Source organism: Gopherus evgoodei, chromosome 6 (assembly GCF_007399415.2).
Source record: "Gopherus evgoodei ecotype Sinaloan lineage chromosome 6, rGopEvg1_v1.p, whole genome shotgun sequence".
NCBI classification, from domain to species: Eukaryota; Metazoa; Chordata; order Testudines; family Testudinidae; genus Gopherus; species Gopherus evgoodei.
In genome coordinates, this window is record NC_044327.1 from 137,409,355 (window position 1) to 137,428,078 (window position 18,724).

The 18,724-nt window shown below is 51.2% G+C and overlaps 2 protein-coding genes across 11 annotated transcripts in view; both read left to right on the plus strand.

Annotated features, from left to right (window-relative positions):
- LOC115653202 (tropomyosin beta chain) overlaps positions 1-761 on the plus strand; it is a 30,747-nt gene extending 29,986 nt beyond the window's left edge. For all 4 annotated transcript variants that reach the window (XM_030566103.1, XM_030566106.1, XM_030566112.1 and 1 more), the window contains one exon: positions 457-761. In XM_030566103.1, the coding sequence (XP_030421963.1) occupies positions 457-539 (83 nt within the window). In that variant the 3' untranslated portion in view covers positions 540-761. The remainder of the gene's footprint in view (positions 1-456) is intronic.
- A 12,807-nt stretch (positions 762-13,568) lies between these two features.
- LOC115653067 (gamma-secretase subunit Aph-1b-like) overlaps positions 13,569-18,724 on the plus strand; it is a 33,969-nt gene continuing 28,813 nt past the window's right edge. For 6 of the 7 annotated variants that reach the window (XM_030565743.1, XM_030565744.1, XM_030565748.1 and 3 more), the window contains exon 1: positions 13,569-13,732. In XM_030565743.1, the coding sequence (XP_030421603.1) occupies positions 13,620-13,732 (113 nt within the window). In that variant the 5' untranslated portion in view covers positions 13,569-13,619. Of the gene's footprint in view, positions 13,733-14,883; positions 14,943-18,724 lie in introns of those variants that run through there. The other variant, XM_030565746.1, reaches the window with a different exon arrangement.

Consider the following 18,724-nt stretch of genomic DNA (forward strand, 5'->3'; position numbering starts at 1 on the left):
GCAGGAGTCGCTGGGGATGGACCTGGCTCTGCTGGAAGCACATGACTGCGGAAATGGGGCTGTGCCATCTGACGGCCCCATGTGCAGTAGCAACCTGCAGGGAGCACAGGCAGAAGCAGTGGGTGTGAAGTTAGCCTGCAAGAATCTGACTGGTTCAGGCACCCTACCTGCCTCTGAGCTATTGCTGCTCTGTGAGGTCGGGCCGTGTCCCTGGTAGGGCCTTGGCTTGGAGCTGGGGTGCATTATGGCGCTGTGTGGAAATACTGTTCCCCAGCGACACCGAAATGTCCATTTGTGTCTGTGTGTCTGGGTTGGATCCTGTCGGGTGTGTGGGGGTGTGCGTGTGTGTCTTGGCTCGGTCTGTCTGTCCCTGTGCATGGGCAGGTCTGTCTCCGTGCCTGTGTGATCTGCGTCTGTCTGTCCGGATGTGTGTCTGGATGTCCCTTGTGTTTACAGAGAATCTGGCCAGTGCCAAAGAGGAGAACGTTGGCATTCACCAAGTTCTAGACCAGACCCTGCTGGAGCTGAACAACCTCTGAGCTGCTTGAAGAGCCCCACTCTATCCGCCTGCCCCTGCACCTGAACCCCATTGGCACCCTCTGGAGGTCACCAAGTGAACTGCATCATGGCCAAAGACACACATCCATGAGAAGGGAAACCCTGCGGCCCATACCTTGGCCCTGGGGCATCTTGTCTGTGCACAGCCAGATCGGCTCTGTCCTGTCTTCATGTCCAAATATTAAAGCAAGTTTAACAAGATGGACAGATGTCTGGTCCTTAGCCAAGGGGGGTCAGGGTGGGGAGAAGCTGCCCACAGCTGAGAGCCTCTGCCCCCCCTCCCCAGCTCATTTCAGTGGGGCTCTTGGCCTGACTGGGTAGACAGATGTTGCCATAGTATAGGAGCCAGCCCCCTCTTGTCTCTTGCTGAGGGGAGGTGGGGACTTGCCCACATCAGGGCGTTCCCGTCTTTGGGGTTTGATCTCCTGCGTCAATTTGTCATTGCGGCCTGTCCCTGCTCTAGAGCAGGCACCTCCATAGCACAGAGCCATCTCTCTCCATCTCCCAAAGGCAGGGAGTTTTCCCTTCTCGCTCTGAAGAGACATCACTTAGGATTCCTGGTCCTAACTGATGTAAATAAATGTATCTTGTTCCGTCACATCTGGGACATTGGGCTAGAATCTCTCTGTCCCCTTGGCTGCCCTGTCGCTCCTCGCTTTTTGTGCTTTGTGTCTCCCCAGCCCACGCCCAGTGCGCGGTTGCTGAGTCTGGATTTGCTGAGAGGCTGCCGTAATTCTTCAGGTCTGTGCTTTCAGACTCATTCTGTGCAGGGAGCTGGAGCCAGTGTGACACTTTTCAGGGTTAATGAAGGAGGCCAGGGTGACTTGCTACCCCCTGCTTATGGTGTGAGGGAGTCTTGTCTGTGCCCACCAGGGGAAGTTCTCCCAAAGCTACCAGCTGCAGGCAATAAAGGTGATCCACTCGGGGATACTGCAAGCCCCACCCTTTCCTGCTGCATGCTAGCAATTTACCCAGCACACCTTGTTACAGTCGCATGCCCACTTCCTTGTCTTCTGGACACCTGCAATGTCCACCAATCTACTGCCTCTGTGGAAGCAAGGCAGCCCAGATCATTGGCATCACCCAGTTCAACACATGCCTTAGCAAAGCACTGGGGCGCAGCTATAGTAAACCAGATTGAAGTTTATTTAATGCAGCTTGAGATAGATTCAAATACAAGTAAAAGGTTTTGGGAACATAAGATTACAGGTAAAAGAAAAACATAAACCCCAGTCTGTGGCCTGTACGTATTAACAAGTGCCTGTCCTGTCTGTTAAAGTATTTCTAACCCCCAATCAGTCCACACAGCACCTGTCCAGGCCAGAGAATTGGGTCCGCTTTCCATGAGACGCATACTGGGTTTGCATCCCATGAGCATGGCACCTCCATAATGCTAATGCCTTGTGCCCTTGCTTCCTTGCTCGGACAGTCCCAGAGGTTTGGGCTCATTTTCTAACCTAGGCGCTTCATTCACTTCAGCACAGCTCTCTGTGTCTTTTCTTGGGGTTCTTTTGGTTTTGTCACTGCTTAGGCCCATGTCTGGGCCAGATGGAAACCCAGGACCGGGTTGGCTAGACCGATGCTGGGTGTTCTCACTCTTGGTGGAGTTAGCTGAGCCCGAACCCACCTGTCAAGGCTGATTCTGGAGTGCAGAAGGCGGGAGGCCCGCAAGGACTCTAACAATTAACACTGGCCACTCCAGGCGTGTATTAAACTCCCAAGGTTACAGCTTCTCTCTCACCTTGGCTGGGTAGATGCTGCTGCCACGTAAGTGCAAAAACCCTCTTTTGAGAACCCAGGAAGGTGCACTTGGGAATTTCTTCCTGTGGGGTACCTTCATGCCCTTTCACACACCCCCCCCCCCCCAGGAAAGAGCTGAGAAAGAAAAACAAAGGAAATCAGCTGTTGCCACCAGCTAACTAAACATAAGCACAAACCTCTTAGGACAGAAAATCCCAATCCTGTTCCTAAAAAATATAAATTTGATTGAAAACAAAAAGAAAATACATCTGTACTGTATGCTATTGCTAGATTTAAAAACAGCAAACATAATTGAGCATCAAGAATAGTTTTCTTGAGGTCCAGCTTAAAGGTTACAAGCAAAATAAAAGCATTTGGGGATTAGCACAGAGGAGGCCAAAAGCCAATGAGAAATAAAAGAAATAACCCTAATTGCATCTTCCTAGACATTCCCTGATTTACTTACATAGCTGGGGTTTCAGGTGAATAGTCTCCAGGTATGATCTGATGGTTTTTCAGACCTGGCTTAAAGCTTCCTATAGCATAGCTCAGCCCTGTTCCTGCTCTGTACCTCTCTCCAGAGAACACCGCCAGACACACAAAAGGGGAATCTTGTTTCAATTTTAAAAAGTTCCAGCCTTCCCATTGGCTCTTTTGGCCAGGTGCCCACTCACTTCCTTTTACCTATGCATGCAGTCAGACTTTTTAACGCTTTACAGGTAAAGCAAGTAGAGAACAGCTACCAAGAGGGATTTTAGCGCTAACTGGCTGGCTGGGTGTCCATAAAAGGAAGCCCCCCCTCCTTTAATTTATCACACCACCTCAGGTCACCTGCTTCAGCTCCAGTTGTTTGGACCCTCAGAGCCTACATTTTACAGAGCTCATAAAATACTTCCCATGCAAACATCTAGAAATAACCACGATGATCACCTAGTGCTTAGCTTTCAGCAGAGACAACGTGACCCTCCCCCACACCTTTGGTCAAGTATTGCAAAGCTGGGCAAGCCAAGATGGATGAGGTAATATCTTTTATTGGACCAACTTCTGTTGGTGAGAGAGACAAGCTTTTGCAGTTACACAGTTTCCTCAGGTCTGGAAAACTCAGCTAAATATAAGGTGGAAGAAATTGTTTAGCATAAGTAGTAACATATTTCAAGGGACCAATCCTGGAGGGAAAGAAAAGGGGGAGATAAGAAGGAAGTTGTGTGTGTGTGTGGGGGGTGTTGTTAGTGGGTTACAGATTGTTGTAATAAGCCATAAATCCAGTGTCTTTGGTCAGTCCATGATTTTTAGGGGCAGCAAAGTTATGAATTTAAGCTCTCAGGCTCATCTTTTGAAAGTATTGTGCAGGTTTCCTTTGAGGCTAAGGCCTGAGTGATCATTTTGTGAAACATGTTCAACCATATCATTTTCCTGTAAGAGTTCATTCAAGAGCGCAGAGATTCTCTGGTTTAACAGAAGAACGGCCGTACCGGGTCAGACTAAAGGTCCATCTAGCCAAGTAACTGTCTACTGACAGTGGCCAATGCCAGGTGCCCCAGAGGGTGTGAACCTAACAGGTAATGATCAAGTGATCTCTCTCCTGCCATCCATCTACATCCTCTGATGAACAGAGGCTAGGGACACCATTCTTTACCCTTCCTGGCTAATAGCCATTTATGGACTTAGCCACCATGAATTTATCCAGTTCCCTTTTAAACATTGTTATAGTCCCAGCCTTCATAACCTCCTCAGGTAAGGAGTTCCACAAGTTGACTGTGCACTGTGTGAAGAACTTCCTTTTATTTGTTTTAAACCTACTACCTATTAATTTCATTTGGTGACCCCTAGTTCTTGTATTATAGGAATAATTAAATAACTTTTCCTTATCCACTTTCTCAACAACACTCATGATTTTATATACCTCTATCATATCCCCCCTTAGTCTCCTCTTTTCCAAGCTGAAGTGGCCTAGCCTCTTTAATCTTCCCTCGTATGGGACCCTCTCCAAACCCCTAGTCATTTTAGTTGCCCTTTTCTGAACCTTTTCTAGTGCTAGAATATCTTTTTTGAGGTGAGGAAACCACATCTGTACACAGTATTCGAGATGTGGGCGTACCATGGATTTATATAAGGGCAATAATATATTCTCAGTCTTATTCTCTGTCCCCTTTTTAATGATTCTAACATCCTGTTTGCTTTTTTGACCGCCTCTGCGCACTGCATGGACATCTTCAGAGAACTATCCATGATGACTCCAAGATCTTTTTCCTGACTCGTTGTAGCTAAATTAGCTCCCATCATATTGCATGTATAGTTGGGGTTATTTTTTCCAATGTGCATTACTTTATATTTATCCACATTAAATTTCATTTGCCATTTTGTTGCCCAATCACTTAATTTTGTGAGATCTTTCTGAAGTTCTTCACTATCTGCTTTGGTCTTAACTATCTTGAGCAGTTTAGTATCATCTGCAAACGTTGCCACCTCACTGTTTACCCCTTTCTCCAGATCATTTATGAATAAATTGAATAGGATTGGTCCTAGGACTGACCCTTGAAGAACATCACTAGTTACCCTTCTCCGTTCTGAGAATTTACCATTAATTCCTACCCTTTGTTCTGTCTTTTAACCAGTTCTCAATCCATGAAAGGACCTTCCCTTTTATCCCATGACAGCTTAATTTATGTAAGAGCCTTTGGTGAGGGACCTTGTCAAAGGCTTTCTGGAAATCTAAGTACACTATTTCCACTGGATCCCCTTTGTCCACATGTCCACTTTTTAAAGGAAGTCTTTTTATCTCTCACTGCTTCTTTTACATGGTTGTTAAGCCACGGTGACTCTTTTTTAGTTCTTTTACTGTGTTTCTTAATTTGAGGTATACATTGAAGTTGGGCCTCTATTATGGTGTCTTTAAAAACGGCCCATGCAACTTGCAGGGATTTCACTTTAGTCACTGTACCTTTTAACTTTTAACTAACTCCCTCATTTTTGTATAGTTCCCTCTTTTGAAATTAAATGCTAGTGTTGGGCTGTTGAGGTGTTCTTTCCCCCACAGGGATGTTGAATGCTATTGTATTATGGTCACTATTTCCAAGCAGTCCTGCTATAGTCACCTCTTGGACCAGCTCCTGTGCTCCACTCAGGATTAAATCTAGAGTTGCCTCTCCCCTTGTGAGTTCCCGTACCAGCTGCTCCATGAAGCAGTCATTTAAAGTATCGAGAAATTTTATCTCTGCATTTCATCCTGAAGTGAAATGTTCCCAGTCAATATGGGGATAATTGAAATCCCCCACTATCATTGGGTTCTTAATTTTGATAGCCTCTCTAATTTCCCTTAGCATTTCATCATCACTATTACTGTCCTAGTCAGGTGGTCGATAATAGATCCCTAATGTTATATTTTTATTAGAGCATGAAATTTCTATCCATAGCGATTCTATGGAACATGGGGATTCGCTTACGATTTTTACTTCATTTGAATCTACATTTTCTTTCACATATAGTGCCACTTCCACCCCACCCCCGCACGACCTGTTCTGTCCTTCCGATATATTTTATACCCCGGAATGATTGTGTCCCCTTGATTGCTCTCTGTCCACCAGGTTTCTGTGATGCCTGTTATATCAATATCCTCCTTTATCACAAGGCACTCTAGTTCACCCAGCTTATTATTTAGACTTCTAGCATTTGTGTACAAGCACTTTAAAAACTTGTCCCTCTTTGTCTGCCCTTTTCTGATGTACCAGATCCTTTTTTATGTGACTATCATGTGATCCGGCCCTTACATTATCCTCTTCCGTCCTCTGTTCCTGACTATAAAACATAGTTTCACCCACATAGTTGTTATTGGGGCATTCAGTGCACTGGATAAGGTACCCCACATGCTGTGATAGGCTTGTATAGGACCCATAGAGCTTGAAAGGTGTGTTGGGTGGGTGTTCATCACTGTAGCAGTGGTGATATGTCTGCAGGTTTGGCATTTGTTGTACTGGCAGGGTTTGGTGTGTCCTTGTAGTGCAGCAGAGTGACCTTCCTCTGGACTTGAAAGTGAGAGCCCACTACACTCCCCCTGCTGGGTGGAGCCAAAATTGCCCCACCCCCTGAGCAGTTCATACATGTCCTCCAAGTGCGAGGCAGAACCTGGGTCCTTCGCCACTGGCTGGTGGACTTGAGTGCAGCGTCTTTGGCACCAGTATGCTCTTAAGGCTGTAGGCACTGCCAGTTCACGTCCTTTGGCTGTTGGGCTACAGCCCTCGGTCAGACCTTGGGTGGGTAGGCTTTAGCCTAACCTGGCTATGGCAGCCAGCAAACACACAGGCTGGGCCCACAGTCTCCTAGCTGGGGCAAGGACCTCTTGGGGACCCATCACAAAGAGTGTCGTGAAATTCAGGTACATCCAGGTGGTTTTAGATTATGCTACCCACTTCCCAGAAGCAGTCCCTCTCCAAAACATCACAGCACATGAACCATTGCTGCAGAATTCTTGATAATATTTGCCCAGGTAGGCCTCCCCCAAGAATTCCTGACTGATCAGGGCACCAACTTTACGTCGAAGCTTCTTCGACAGGTCTGTGACCTACTGGAGATAAAAAGGTTGAAAACATCTGTGTACCACCCACCGACAGACAGGCTTGTGGAGCGTTTTAATCAGACCCTTAAGGAGATGCTGCGGAAGGTCCCTCTGAAATAACTTCACTATTGAGACCAACTTATCCCACCCCTGTTGCTGGCCATCTAAAAGGTACCCCAGTTGTCGACAAAGTTCTCCCCCTTTGAGCTGTTAAAAAGCCAGCAGCCAAGGGCACTGCTAGACCCTATGGGGGAGAACTGGGAACCTACACTGTCCCCATCACAGGGCCTCCTCCAGTATGTCCTGCAGCTTCAGGGGTGTTTGGCCAGTGCCGGAGATTGTGAAGAAGAACCTCCACTGTACTCAGAAAGCACAGGAGTGAACTTCTAACAAGGGAGCCCGGGGAAGGGACTTTTGAGCCTGATGAAAGGGTTCTCCTCCTCCTACCCTCCAAGGAATTGAAACTCCTAGCACGTTGGCAGGGGCCTTATGAGATCATTTGCCAGGTCGGGCCGGTCACTTATGAAGGTCCCAACCTGACTGGAAGGAAAATGATATGGTAAATCTGTCATATCTGTTAAAGGCATGGCGGGAGCACGAGGGGCTGCTGATCGCCCCATATCCCTTGGAGCCAGACTTAGGGCCCCAGCTTCCTCACCTAATGGACTCTGAAGGGCCACAACTGGCGAATACCCTACTGAGGAGCAACAGAAGCAAGTCAGGAGCCTGCTGAAGGCATTTCCTAAAACCTTCATGGCCCAGCCAGGACAGACTACACTTGTACAACATAGAATATTGGCAAACTCAGGAAAAGTTGTCCGAGAGACCACAAGGCCATTGCTGCGCCAAACACCCAAAGTAGTTGACAAGGAGGTCCAGGCCACAGTGGAACTAGGCATAGTCGAGAGATCCCAGAGCGGCACAGTCCCATCATTCTGGTCCCTAAGCCTGATGAGACCTTCGGTTCTGTATCAATTTCCAACGAGTCAACACCATCTCTAAATTCAATGCTTACCTGATGACGTGGCTCAACGAGCAGCTAGATTGACTCAGTGATGCCCAGTACATGAACACCCTGGATCTCACCAAAGGGTACTGGCAAATTCCACTGGACCCAAGCTCCAGGGAGAAGACTGCGTTCACCACCCTGACCCAGCTGTACCAATTCACCTGGATGCCTTTCGGTCTCCATAGCACCCCAGCCACCTTCCACTGGCTGATAGACTGGATCCTACAACCCCGTTGTGCCTGCACCATTGCCTAACTCAATGACGTAGTGATTTACAGCAGCCACTGGGAAGACCACCTCAACAAGGTCACCACTGTCCTTAGAGGCTTGTGCACAGCCGGGCTGACTGCCAACCCCAAGAAGTGCAAGATAAGTGGTCTCCTGCCACCCTATCTGGGATACACCCTGGGGCAAGGCCAAGTATGGCCCCTAGTGGGAAAGGTCCAAGGTCTGCAGGCCTACTCAGCCCCTACCACAAAAAGACAGGTGTGGCAATTTCTGGGGCTAGTGGACTATTACCACCACTTTGTCCCCAATTTTGCCTTGATTGTGGCTCCTGAAAAATGGCAGTCCCTGACATGTGCATTGGATAGATAAGTGTGGATGGGCCTTCCATACCCTCAAAGACCAACTGTGCCAAGAGCCGGTGCTGTTCAGCCCTGACTTCAACTGGGAGTTCCTTTTACAGACCAATGCCTCAGAGGTGGGACTGGGAGCCATCCTCTCCCAGGAGGTTAACGGGGAAGAGCACTCCATATTACATATCAGCTGAAAGTTGCTCTCCCGAGAACAGAACTACTCAGTTATTGAGAAAGAAGCTCTGGCAGTCAAGCGGACGCCTTGAGATATACCTCCTGGACCCCCTTCGTGCTTCTGACTGACTGCTCCCCTGAAGGGGCTGAACATGGTCAATAAAACCACCGCCTGACTGATGCATTGGTACCTCCCCCTGCAACCCTATGAGTTCACGGTGTGTCATTGGACTGATAAGGACCACACCAATGCCGATTTCTTTTCTCGGTTGGGAGAAGGGGACTTGGCCATCTCTTTGCCTTTCCCAGGAGATGGACTTGAGGGGGTGGGGTGTGTAGTGTCGCGGAATGGCCTCCCTCTGGACTTGAGAGCAAGGGATCATTACACTCCCCCTGGTGGGCGGAGCCAAACCCACTCCATTCCCCACACCAGAAGTACCAGGGCGGAATGGGAAGTATAAAGGAAGGGCCCTGCAGCTCCATTACCAGGAGCCAGGGAAGGAGACAGTTGTCTCTAGTCCACTGCCGAACTCTGGAGCTGAACCAGCACCATGCAGCACCCTGCCCTGAGGGAAGACTGACCTGGGCAGGAGGCTCCAGACTGTGTGTTTGCTGGCTGCCTTAGCCAGGTTAGGCTAAAGCCTGCTTTCTGCTTTGTCCCACCCAAAGGGCCAGAATTCTAGAGCAGGGGTGGCCAAACTCTTTTACACTTAAAGTGCAGCTTGCAAAGCCCGTGCATACCACCATCCATTCTCCACCTACTAGGGGAGGGGGGTGGAAATCAGGTCTTCTGCCCAGTGGGGAGGAGGGTCTTGAGGCTTCAGCCCCATGGGGCGCACATGCCGGGGCTTGGGGCTTGAGTAGGGCTGAAGCCAATGGGATATGCCAACAACAAGGATGTGTCCCCCGCCCATCCCTCTCAGGGAGTTTGGTGCCCTGGCCTGGGCTGCAGGGACACACAGCCAGGATCCATCTCCTGGAGTTGGGCCGCTTTGTGACTGTGAGCTAGGGAGGGCCTCATGCTACACAACAGCTGGAGGCGGAGGTGATGCTCTCATAGTTTTTAGGCCAATGGTTAGATGTGGGAGTCCAGGCTCTGGCAGAGAGGAGAGAACTGACCCCTAGGTTTCCCACAGCCCAGACAGGTTCTATCACTGGGCTAGAAGGTATAATGGGATGGCTCCACCTTCTCCTCCTGACGAATTCTGAAAGTGCTGCAATCCAGTCAGCAGACTCTCAGCACCCCTACAGGATCAGGCCCTGCAGGTGAGCTAGGCATGCATTCACCCATCTCACCGGTTTGTGAATTGCTCTAGGGCTGAGGCCTCCTAATGCCCAAAGTGGGGCAGGAGTGCACACGCTGACAGGCAAGCAACAGTGCAGAGAGAAATTCTACCCAGACCATTTAGGCACATACCAGGTTCGGAAGGAGTTTTGTGAATTGCAATGGAGCCAAACCTGGGACCTGGTGCCTAAATACCTTGGTGAATCCTTCTCATGGGACAGTCCAGCCCATTCTGCCCAAGTGATGTTTGGGGCCCAACTTGAACTGGTTCCATTGATTGGGATAAAACCCCACTAGACACATCACATGAACACACCTTGTATGTGGGAGATGCAGCACTGACAGCTGCTGGGAAGAACTGGGCTAATTCCCCAGCCACTCAACAAATGGAGCTGACTCAGCTCTGGGGCCACCGCTTCTAAAGCAGCAACCCCACTCCCACTCAAAGGAGGTCAGACACTAAACCCAAACAGAAACATGCTCCACTCCTCTACACTACGTCATTGCTCCTGTGCTCAGTAACGCTGAGTCCTTGACCAGCAAATACACAGCAAGCCAGCACAGCGCCTGTAGACAAATCACTGGGAAGCACATATCAAACCCAGCGACGGGCCAACTGGCTGTGACACAGGCATGCCCTGGCAGGTGCAACACACCCATGTCTGACCAGCGTCTCACTCAACTACCACCGCATGTGCTCCGAGGAGAAAGTCCGAGACATCTGCCTTAACACTTGTGAAACCACCTTCACCAAACCAGGACACTCCACCAGAGTAGCAGACCTCATCATGGACCGAACCACCCAAATACTCCGAGAGAACCTGCTTCCACACAGCACTAAAACCCCCTTTTACTGCACACCCCAGCTGTCACCTACCACCCTACATTGGAACCTATATGGCATGTCATCAGACAACAACCCATACTCGATGGGGACCTGAAAGAAAATTTTTTCCTGAACCTCCTCTTCTGGCCTTCAAACTACCCCCAATCCCTGCCGACCTCATCATCTGAATCACGCTCTCCATAGACCAGGACTGTAGTCTCTCACTCTTCAGGGGGGAGGTCGGCCACCCCACCTCGCTGCGTCAGGCAGCAGCACTCGGGCTCTGGTCCTGCTGGTGGGGCCGTTTATAGCAGTTTATAGCTCGCAGCCTCCTCAGAGGCAAATGACCATGAACAGTCTGGAGTTCTAGCCCCTTGGGCGTGGCAGAGCAGTAAACTGGCTTTAGCCCAGAGTCTCCAGGCCAGGGCAGACAGCAATTAACAGTCTGCAAGGGAAGCCGTGGCCCTCTAGGTGGGGCAGAGCAGGGAGCAGATTTAGCCTCCGGCTTAGGCAGACAGTAAACACAGGCTATGTCCACACTACACACTTTAGCGACACAAGGTGCACAATGTAGCGGCTGTTTGTTGGCAGGAGAGAGCTTTTCCGCCGACAAAGCGCTGTTCACACTGGTGCTTTTCGTCTGTGAAACTTTTGGCGTTTGGGGGTGTGGTTTTTTTAGGCTGATGGGGTGAGGTAACTTGGGGGAATGGAGGAGTCGGGGCGATCTCAGGGAAGCTCCCTGCCAGGCATGTGTATCAAGCATGTGTATCATCACCCTGTAAAAGGTGGAAGGGCAGCTGCGTTGGTTTAAATGCTGCTTCCCTCCTTTTTTGGCTGGCCCCCTTGCTGCATTACATCAGATTCGGGTTGTGAGATCCACGGCAGGGTCGGCTATAAGGTGTTAGAGCAGCGGGGTCTGGCCCAAGGGGCCGATCAGACCCACCCACCTCAGGAAACAGGTGCATCCTCTGTGCTGGGGGCACATGGTTCGGCTTGGCTGAACTCTGTGCCCTGTGGTTGGAGTCCCGGCTTCCCGAGTTCATTCCTGGACCTCCCACCCTGCCTTCCCTTGAGCTCAGGGTGGGGGCTTCAGCACTCTGCTCCGGGGGGAAGGCTCCAAAAGGCCTGACCCAACTCCCTCGCCCCCCCAGCCTCCGTCTCCACAACCGACCCTAGACTCCCCCCCACCCCCGGCCTCCATCCCCACGACTGAGCCCTGACTCCCCCCGCCCCCAGCCTCCATCCCCACCACTGGGCCTGGACTGCCCCCCCCCCCAGCTTTCATCCCCATGACTGACCCCAGACCCCGCCCCCTGGCCTCCATCCCCAAGACTGGGCCCTGACTCCCCCACCCGGCCTCCATCCCCACAACTGGGCTCAGAATTCTCCCCCCCCCCCCGGCCTCTGTCCCCACGACTGACCCAACTCCCTCGCCCCCCCAGCCTCCGTCTCCACGACCGACCCTAGACTCCCCCCCCCGCCCCGGCCTTCATCCCCATGACTGACCCCCACCCCCGGCCTCCATCCCCACGACTGAGCCCTGACTCCCCCAGCCTCCATCCCCACCACTGGGCCTGGACTCCCCCCCCCCCCCCCGGCTTTCATCCCCATGACTGACCCCAGACCCCGCTCCCTGGCCTCCATCCCCATGACTGACCCTAGACTCCCCCCCCGGGCCTTTGTCCCCACGACTGACCCCAGACTCTTCCCCCCCAGCCTCACAACTGACCCCAGTCCCCCCCCGGCCCCCATCCCCATGACTGACCCTAGACTCCCCCCCCCCCCACGGCCTTCATCCCCACGACTGACCCCAGACTCCCTCCCAGCCTCCATCCCCATGACTGACCCTAGACTCCCCCCCCAGGCCTTTGTCCCTACGACTGACCCCAGACTCTTCCCCCCCAGCCTCACAACTGACCCCAGTCCCCCCCCGGCCCCCATCCCCATGACTGACCCTAGACTCCCCCCCCCACGGCCTTCATCCCCACGACTCACCCCCCCGCCCCATGACTGACCCCAGACTCCCCCCCCCGGCCTCTGTCCCCACGACTGACCCTAGACTCCCCCCTGGCCTCCATCCCCATGACTGACCCTAGACTCCCCCCCCACGGCCTTCATCCCCACGACTCATCCCACACTCCCCTCCCCCGGCCCCACAACTGACCCCAGCCTCCCCCTGGCCTTCATCCCCACGACTGACCCCAGATCCCCCCCCCCACCTCCATCCCCACGACTGACCCCAGACTCCCTCCCCCCCACGGCCTTCATACCCACGACTGACCCCAGACTCCCCCCCCAGCCTCACAACTGACCCCAGACTCCCACCCCGGCCTCCATCCCCATGACTGACCCTAGACTCCCCCCCCCCCGCCTCCATCTCCACCACTGACCCCAGACTCCCCACGATGGAGACTGGGGCCACCCTCCCGCGAGGCTCAGCAGCCATGAGCGCGCTGGGCGGAGCAGAGGAAGCCCCGGTGCCCCCCGGGAGCTAAACCCGCCCTGGCAGGTCCAGTCCCACAGGGGCAGGGGTGGCTCCATCACCCCCAGGGGGCGCGGTTCGGCCCCCTGACTCTCAGCGCCGCACAAGCTGGGCTGGGCTGGGCTCGGCTCGGGGACCCGGCGGGGCAGGATCGAGGCCGCACGCTCCAGCCTGGCCTGGCGCAGCCCAGCAGGTGGGCCCCACTTCCAGCCCCGGCGTTGCCCCTTTAAGGCGGCCGGCTGCGGGATGTGATGTCAGCGGGCTCCCGGAAGAGCCGGAGCCGGGACCGGCGGGGCGGGGGAGCGGAGCCGAGCCGAGCCGAGCCGAGCCGGACGGACAGACTGACAGGCCAGCCCCGCCCCGCCCCGCCCGCCGGACCGGGAGCCCCCGGCCCTGCCCCGCCCCCGCGGCCGCCATGACACTCGCCGTCTTCTTCGGCTGCAGCTTCATCGCCTTTGGGCCGGCGCTCGGGCTGTGCCTCTTCAGCGTGGTGCGGGAGCCGCTGCGCGTCATCATCCTCGTCGCCGGGTGAGTGCGCGCCCGCCCGCCGCCTCGGGACCGCGCGGGGAGACCCGGCCTGACCTGCCCTGGGGCCGGGCCCCGGGACTCGGCCGAGCCGCCAAAGGCCCCTCCAGCCCGGCGGCCGCAGCGGGAGTGGAGGGAGCAGGGACCCGTCCAGTGATCCCTCCCCTGTCGCCCGGTCCCGGCTCCTGGCAAACGGCCCAGGGACACCAGCCATCCCTGGCCCCGTCCTCCGGGACCTCGCCGAGCCCTTCTATCACCCGGCTGTCCGGCGGGCCTTCTCGGCAGCCTCTGCAAGGAGCTCGCAGCTTGGCTGTGCCTCCTGTGGGGACCTGCTTCCTGCTGCGTCTCTGCAAACCCTCCCTCTATCACTCCGCTCCTGGCTCCGAGTGCCTGTGTCCGGAGAAGGACTGAATAACCCTTCCTTTCCCACACCAGCCATGACTGTAGAGACTGCCATCCTATCCCCCCAAGTCAGTCCCGATCTTATTACTCTGCCCTTCTGTGGGGACCTACTTCCTGCTGCTTCTCTGCAAACCTTCCCTCTAGTCACTCCGTTCCTGGCTCCGAGTGCCTGTGTCCGGAGAAGGACTGAATAACCCTTCCTTTCCCACACCAGCCATGACTGTAGAGACTGCCATCCTATCCCCCCAAGTCAGTCCCGATCTTATTACTCTGCCCTTCTGTGGGGACCTACTTCCTGCTGCTTCTCTGCAAACCTTCCCTCTAGTCACTCCGTTCCTGGCTCCGAGTGCCTGTGTCCGGAGAAGGACTGAATATCCCTTCCTATTCCCACACCAGTCATGACTGTAGAGACCGCCATCCTATCCCCCCAAGTCAGTCCCGAGCTTATTACTCTGCCCTGCTGTGGGGACCTGCTTCCTGCTGCTTCTCTGCAAACCTTCCCTCTGGTCACTCCGTTCCTGGCTCCGAGTGCCTGTGTCCGGAGAAGGACTGAATAACCCTTCCTATTCCCACACCAGCCATGACTGTAGAGACCGCCATCCTATCCCCCCAAGTCAGTCCCGAGCTTATTACTCTGCCCTCCTGTGGAAGCTGTTCCTTGCCCTCAGTCATTTGTCGCCCCTTTCTGTGCCTTTGCAAATCCCAATACATCTCTTGTGAGCTGGGGTGACCAGATCTGCACACAGGATTCAAGGTGTGGGAGTACTATGGATTTATACAGAGGCAATGTGATATTTTCTGTCTTATTACGGTAACTATCCCTTTCATAATGATTCTCACCAGAACTTGGGAATGGGTGTCAGGGGATGGATCACTGGATATTTACCTGTTCTGTTCACTGCCTCTGAGGCACCTGGCATTGTCCACTGTCAGCAGACAGGATACTGGGCTAGATGGACCTTTGGGCTGACCCAGTAGGGCCTGTTCATATGTTACCTTTTTTGAGGGCTGCTGCACATTGAGCAGATGTTCTCAGAGAACTGCCCATAATGACTCCAAGATCTTTCCTGAGTGGTAACAGCTCATTTAGACCCTGCCACTTTGTATGTATAGTTGGGATTATAGCATGGGGCGTGGGACTAGTCTGACCTCCTGTATGGCGTAGAGTAGAGCTTTCCAAAAAACATATGTTCTTGATTTAAAATTTGTCAGGTTATGGGGTATACACCATGATTTTTGGTAAATTGTTCTAATGGTTGATGACCCTCCTGTTAAAAACATACACCTTATTTCCTGTTTGAGTTTGTCTAGCTTTGATGTCCAGCCATTGGATCATGTTAGACCTTTCTCTGCTAGATTAAAGAGCCCATTATTAAACATTTGTTTCCCATATGGGTACTTATACACTGATCAAATCATACCTTAACCTTCTCTTTTAAAGAGTTTATCACTAATTTTTTCTAATTCTTTAATCATTCTCATGGCTCCTCTCTGAACCTTCTCCAAATTATCATCAATTACGGACATCAGAACTGGACACAGTATTCCAGCAGTAGTTGCACCATTGCCAAATAAAAAGGTAAAATAATCTCTACTCATACTCAAGATTCTCCTGTTTATACATCCCAGGATCGCATTAGCTCTTTTGGCCACTGTGTTTGGCTGATTATCTCCTCTCCCAGCCCCCACCCCCCTGAGGTGCTGGAACAATTTGTATACTGGGGTGCTGAGAGCCATTGAACCAAACTGTAAATCTTGGCTATAATGGAAACCACTTCCCGCCTGGGGGTGCTGCAGCACCTCCTGCACTCCTAGTTCCAGCACCTATGCCCCCCCCAACCCCAGTTTTTCTAGAGTGCCCACTTCCTAGGATAGAGTCCCCCATCCTGTGAGCATGGCTGACATTCTGTGTTCCTAGATGTATAACTTTACATTTAGCCATATTAAACGCATATTGTTTGCTTGTGCTCAGTTCACCAAGTGATCCAAATCGCTCTGAATCAGTGACCTGTCCTCTTCATTATTTACCACTCCCCCAATTTTTGTGTCATCTGCTAACTTTATCTGATGACTTTGTTTTCTTCTAGGTCAGTCATAAAAATGTTAAATAGCATAGGACCAAGAACTGATTCCTGCAGGACCCCACGAGAAACGCCCTTTCTACAAAAACAACCAGGAGTCCTTGTGGCACCTTAGAGACTAACACATTTATTTGGGCATAAGCTTTCATGTAGGTTCTAGCCTACAAAAGCTTATGCCCAAATAAATTTGTTAGTCTCTAAGGTGCCACAAAGATTCCTCATTGTTTTTGCTGATACAGACTAATACTGCTACCACTCTGAAACCTGTCACCCTGTCTACAGTTACATTTTGAAACCTATCAGTTAGCCAGCTTTTAATCCATGTAATGTGCACTATGTATCCTTCTGTTTTTTAATCAAAATGTTATGCAGTACCAAGGACTTTACAGAAGTCAGCGTTTATTACATACGCACTGTTACCTTTTAGCAACCAAACTTTTTTTAATCTCAAAAAAAGATAATAGAATAGTGGAATCATAGAAATGTAGGGCAGAAAGGGACCTCAAGAAGTCATCAAGTCCAGCCACCTGCTCTGAGGCAGGACCTAGTAAACCTAGGCCATTCCTGGCAGGAGTTTGTCCAACCTGTTCTTAATCTCCAGTGGTAGGGATTCCACGGCCTCCCTTGGAAGCCTGTTCCAGAGCTTAACTACCCTGATAGTTAGAACGTGTTTTTTTTTTTTTCTAATATCTAACCTAAATCTCCCTTGCTGCAGTTTAAGCTGATTACTTCTTGTCCTACCTTCAGTGAATATGGAGAACAATAGATCACAGTTCCCTTTATAACAGCCCTTAAGGTATTGAAGGCTGTTATTGGGTCCTCTTCCCCCAGTCTTCTTTTCTCAAGACTAAATAGACTAGTGTTTTTTAACCTTTCCTCACAGGCCAGGTTTTTCTAAACCTTTTATTATTTTTGTTACTCTCGTCTGGACTCTCTCCAATTTGTCCACATCTTTCCTAAAAGATCGTGCCTAGAATTAAAGACAGTTCTCCAGCTGAGGCTCACCCAGTGCCAAGTAGAGCAGGACAATTGTATCCCATGTTTTCTGTACAACATTCCAGTTAATACACCCCAGAATGGTATCTGCCTTTTTGCAACTGCATCATGTGGTTGACCCGTATTCAATTTTGATCCACTCTAACCCCCAGATCCTTTTTAGCAGTACTCCCACCTAGCCAATTATTTCCCATTTTATAGTTGTGCATTTGATATTCTCCTTCCCAAGTGAAGTACTTTTCACTGGTTTTTATTGAATTTTATCTTCTTGAATTCAGGCCAATTCTTCAATTTGTCCGGGTTGTTTTGAATTCTAATCCAGTTCTCCAAAGTGCTTGCAAACCCTTCCTACTTGGTGTCATCTGCAGAGTTTTATAAGCATGCCCTCCACTCCATTATCCCAAGTCATTAATGAAAAAATTGAGCAGTACCAGACCCAGGACTGACTGCTGCAGGACCTCACTAGATGCACCCTTGCGGTCTGACGGCAACCCATTGATAACAACTCTTTCAACCAGTTGTGCATTCACCTTTTTGTAATTTAATCTAGACCAGTGGTTCTCAAAGCTGGTCTGCCACTTGTTCAGGGACAGCCCCTGATGGGCCCGGCCGGTTTGTTTACCTGCCGCGTCCACAGGTTCGGCCATTCGTGGCTCCCACTGGCCGCAGTTCACCGCTCCAGGCCAATGGGAGCTGCAGGAAGGGCGGCCAGCACATCCCTTGGCCTGCACTGCTTCCCGCAGTCCCCATTGGCCTGGAGTGGCAAACCACAGCCAGTGGAAGCCGCGATCGGCTGAACCTGTGGGTGTGGCAGGTAAACAAACCAGCCCGGCCTGCCAGGGCTTTCCCTAAATCGGACCGGCTTTGAGAACCACTGATCTAGACCACATTTTTCTAGTTTTCTTGTGAGACTGTCACATGGGACTGTGTCAAAAGTCTTACTAAAATAAAGATACATCATATCCACTTTTTCTTCTTTGACAAAGTTAATGGACATGAGATTGGTTTGGCATGATTTGTTCTTGATAAATCCATGCTGGCTGTTCCTTATAACCCTGTTATTCTCTAGGTGCTTATAAATTGATTGTTAAATAACTTGTTCCAGTATTTTTCCAGGTATTGAAGTTAGGTTGACTGGCTTGTAATTCTCTGGTCCTCTTTGCTCCTGTCAAGATTCCTTCCCTACTCTGGACTTTAGCGTACAGATATGAGGACCTGCATGTGAACCCCTAAACTGAATTACCAGCTTAAATCTGGTCTTGCTGCCACCACTCCCAAGTACTAACTCCCTTCCTCGGATAGTCTTGAGAGACTTCTTCACCAAGTTCCTAGTGAACACCAATCCAACCCTTTGGATCTTAACACAAGGAGAATTTAACCAACCCCCTCCTTTCCCTTACCAATTCCTGGTGAGTCCAGATCCAATCCCCTGGATCCTAAAACAAGGAAAAATCAATCAGGTTCTTAAAAAGAAGGCTTTTAATTAAAGAAAGAAAGGGAAAAAGGTAAAAATCAT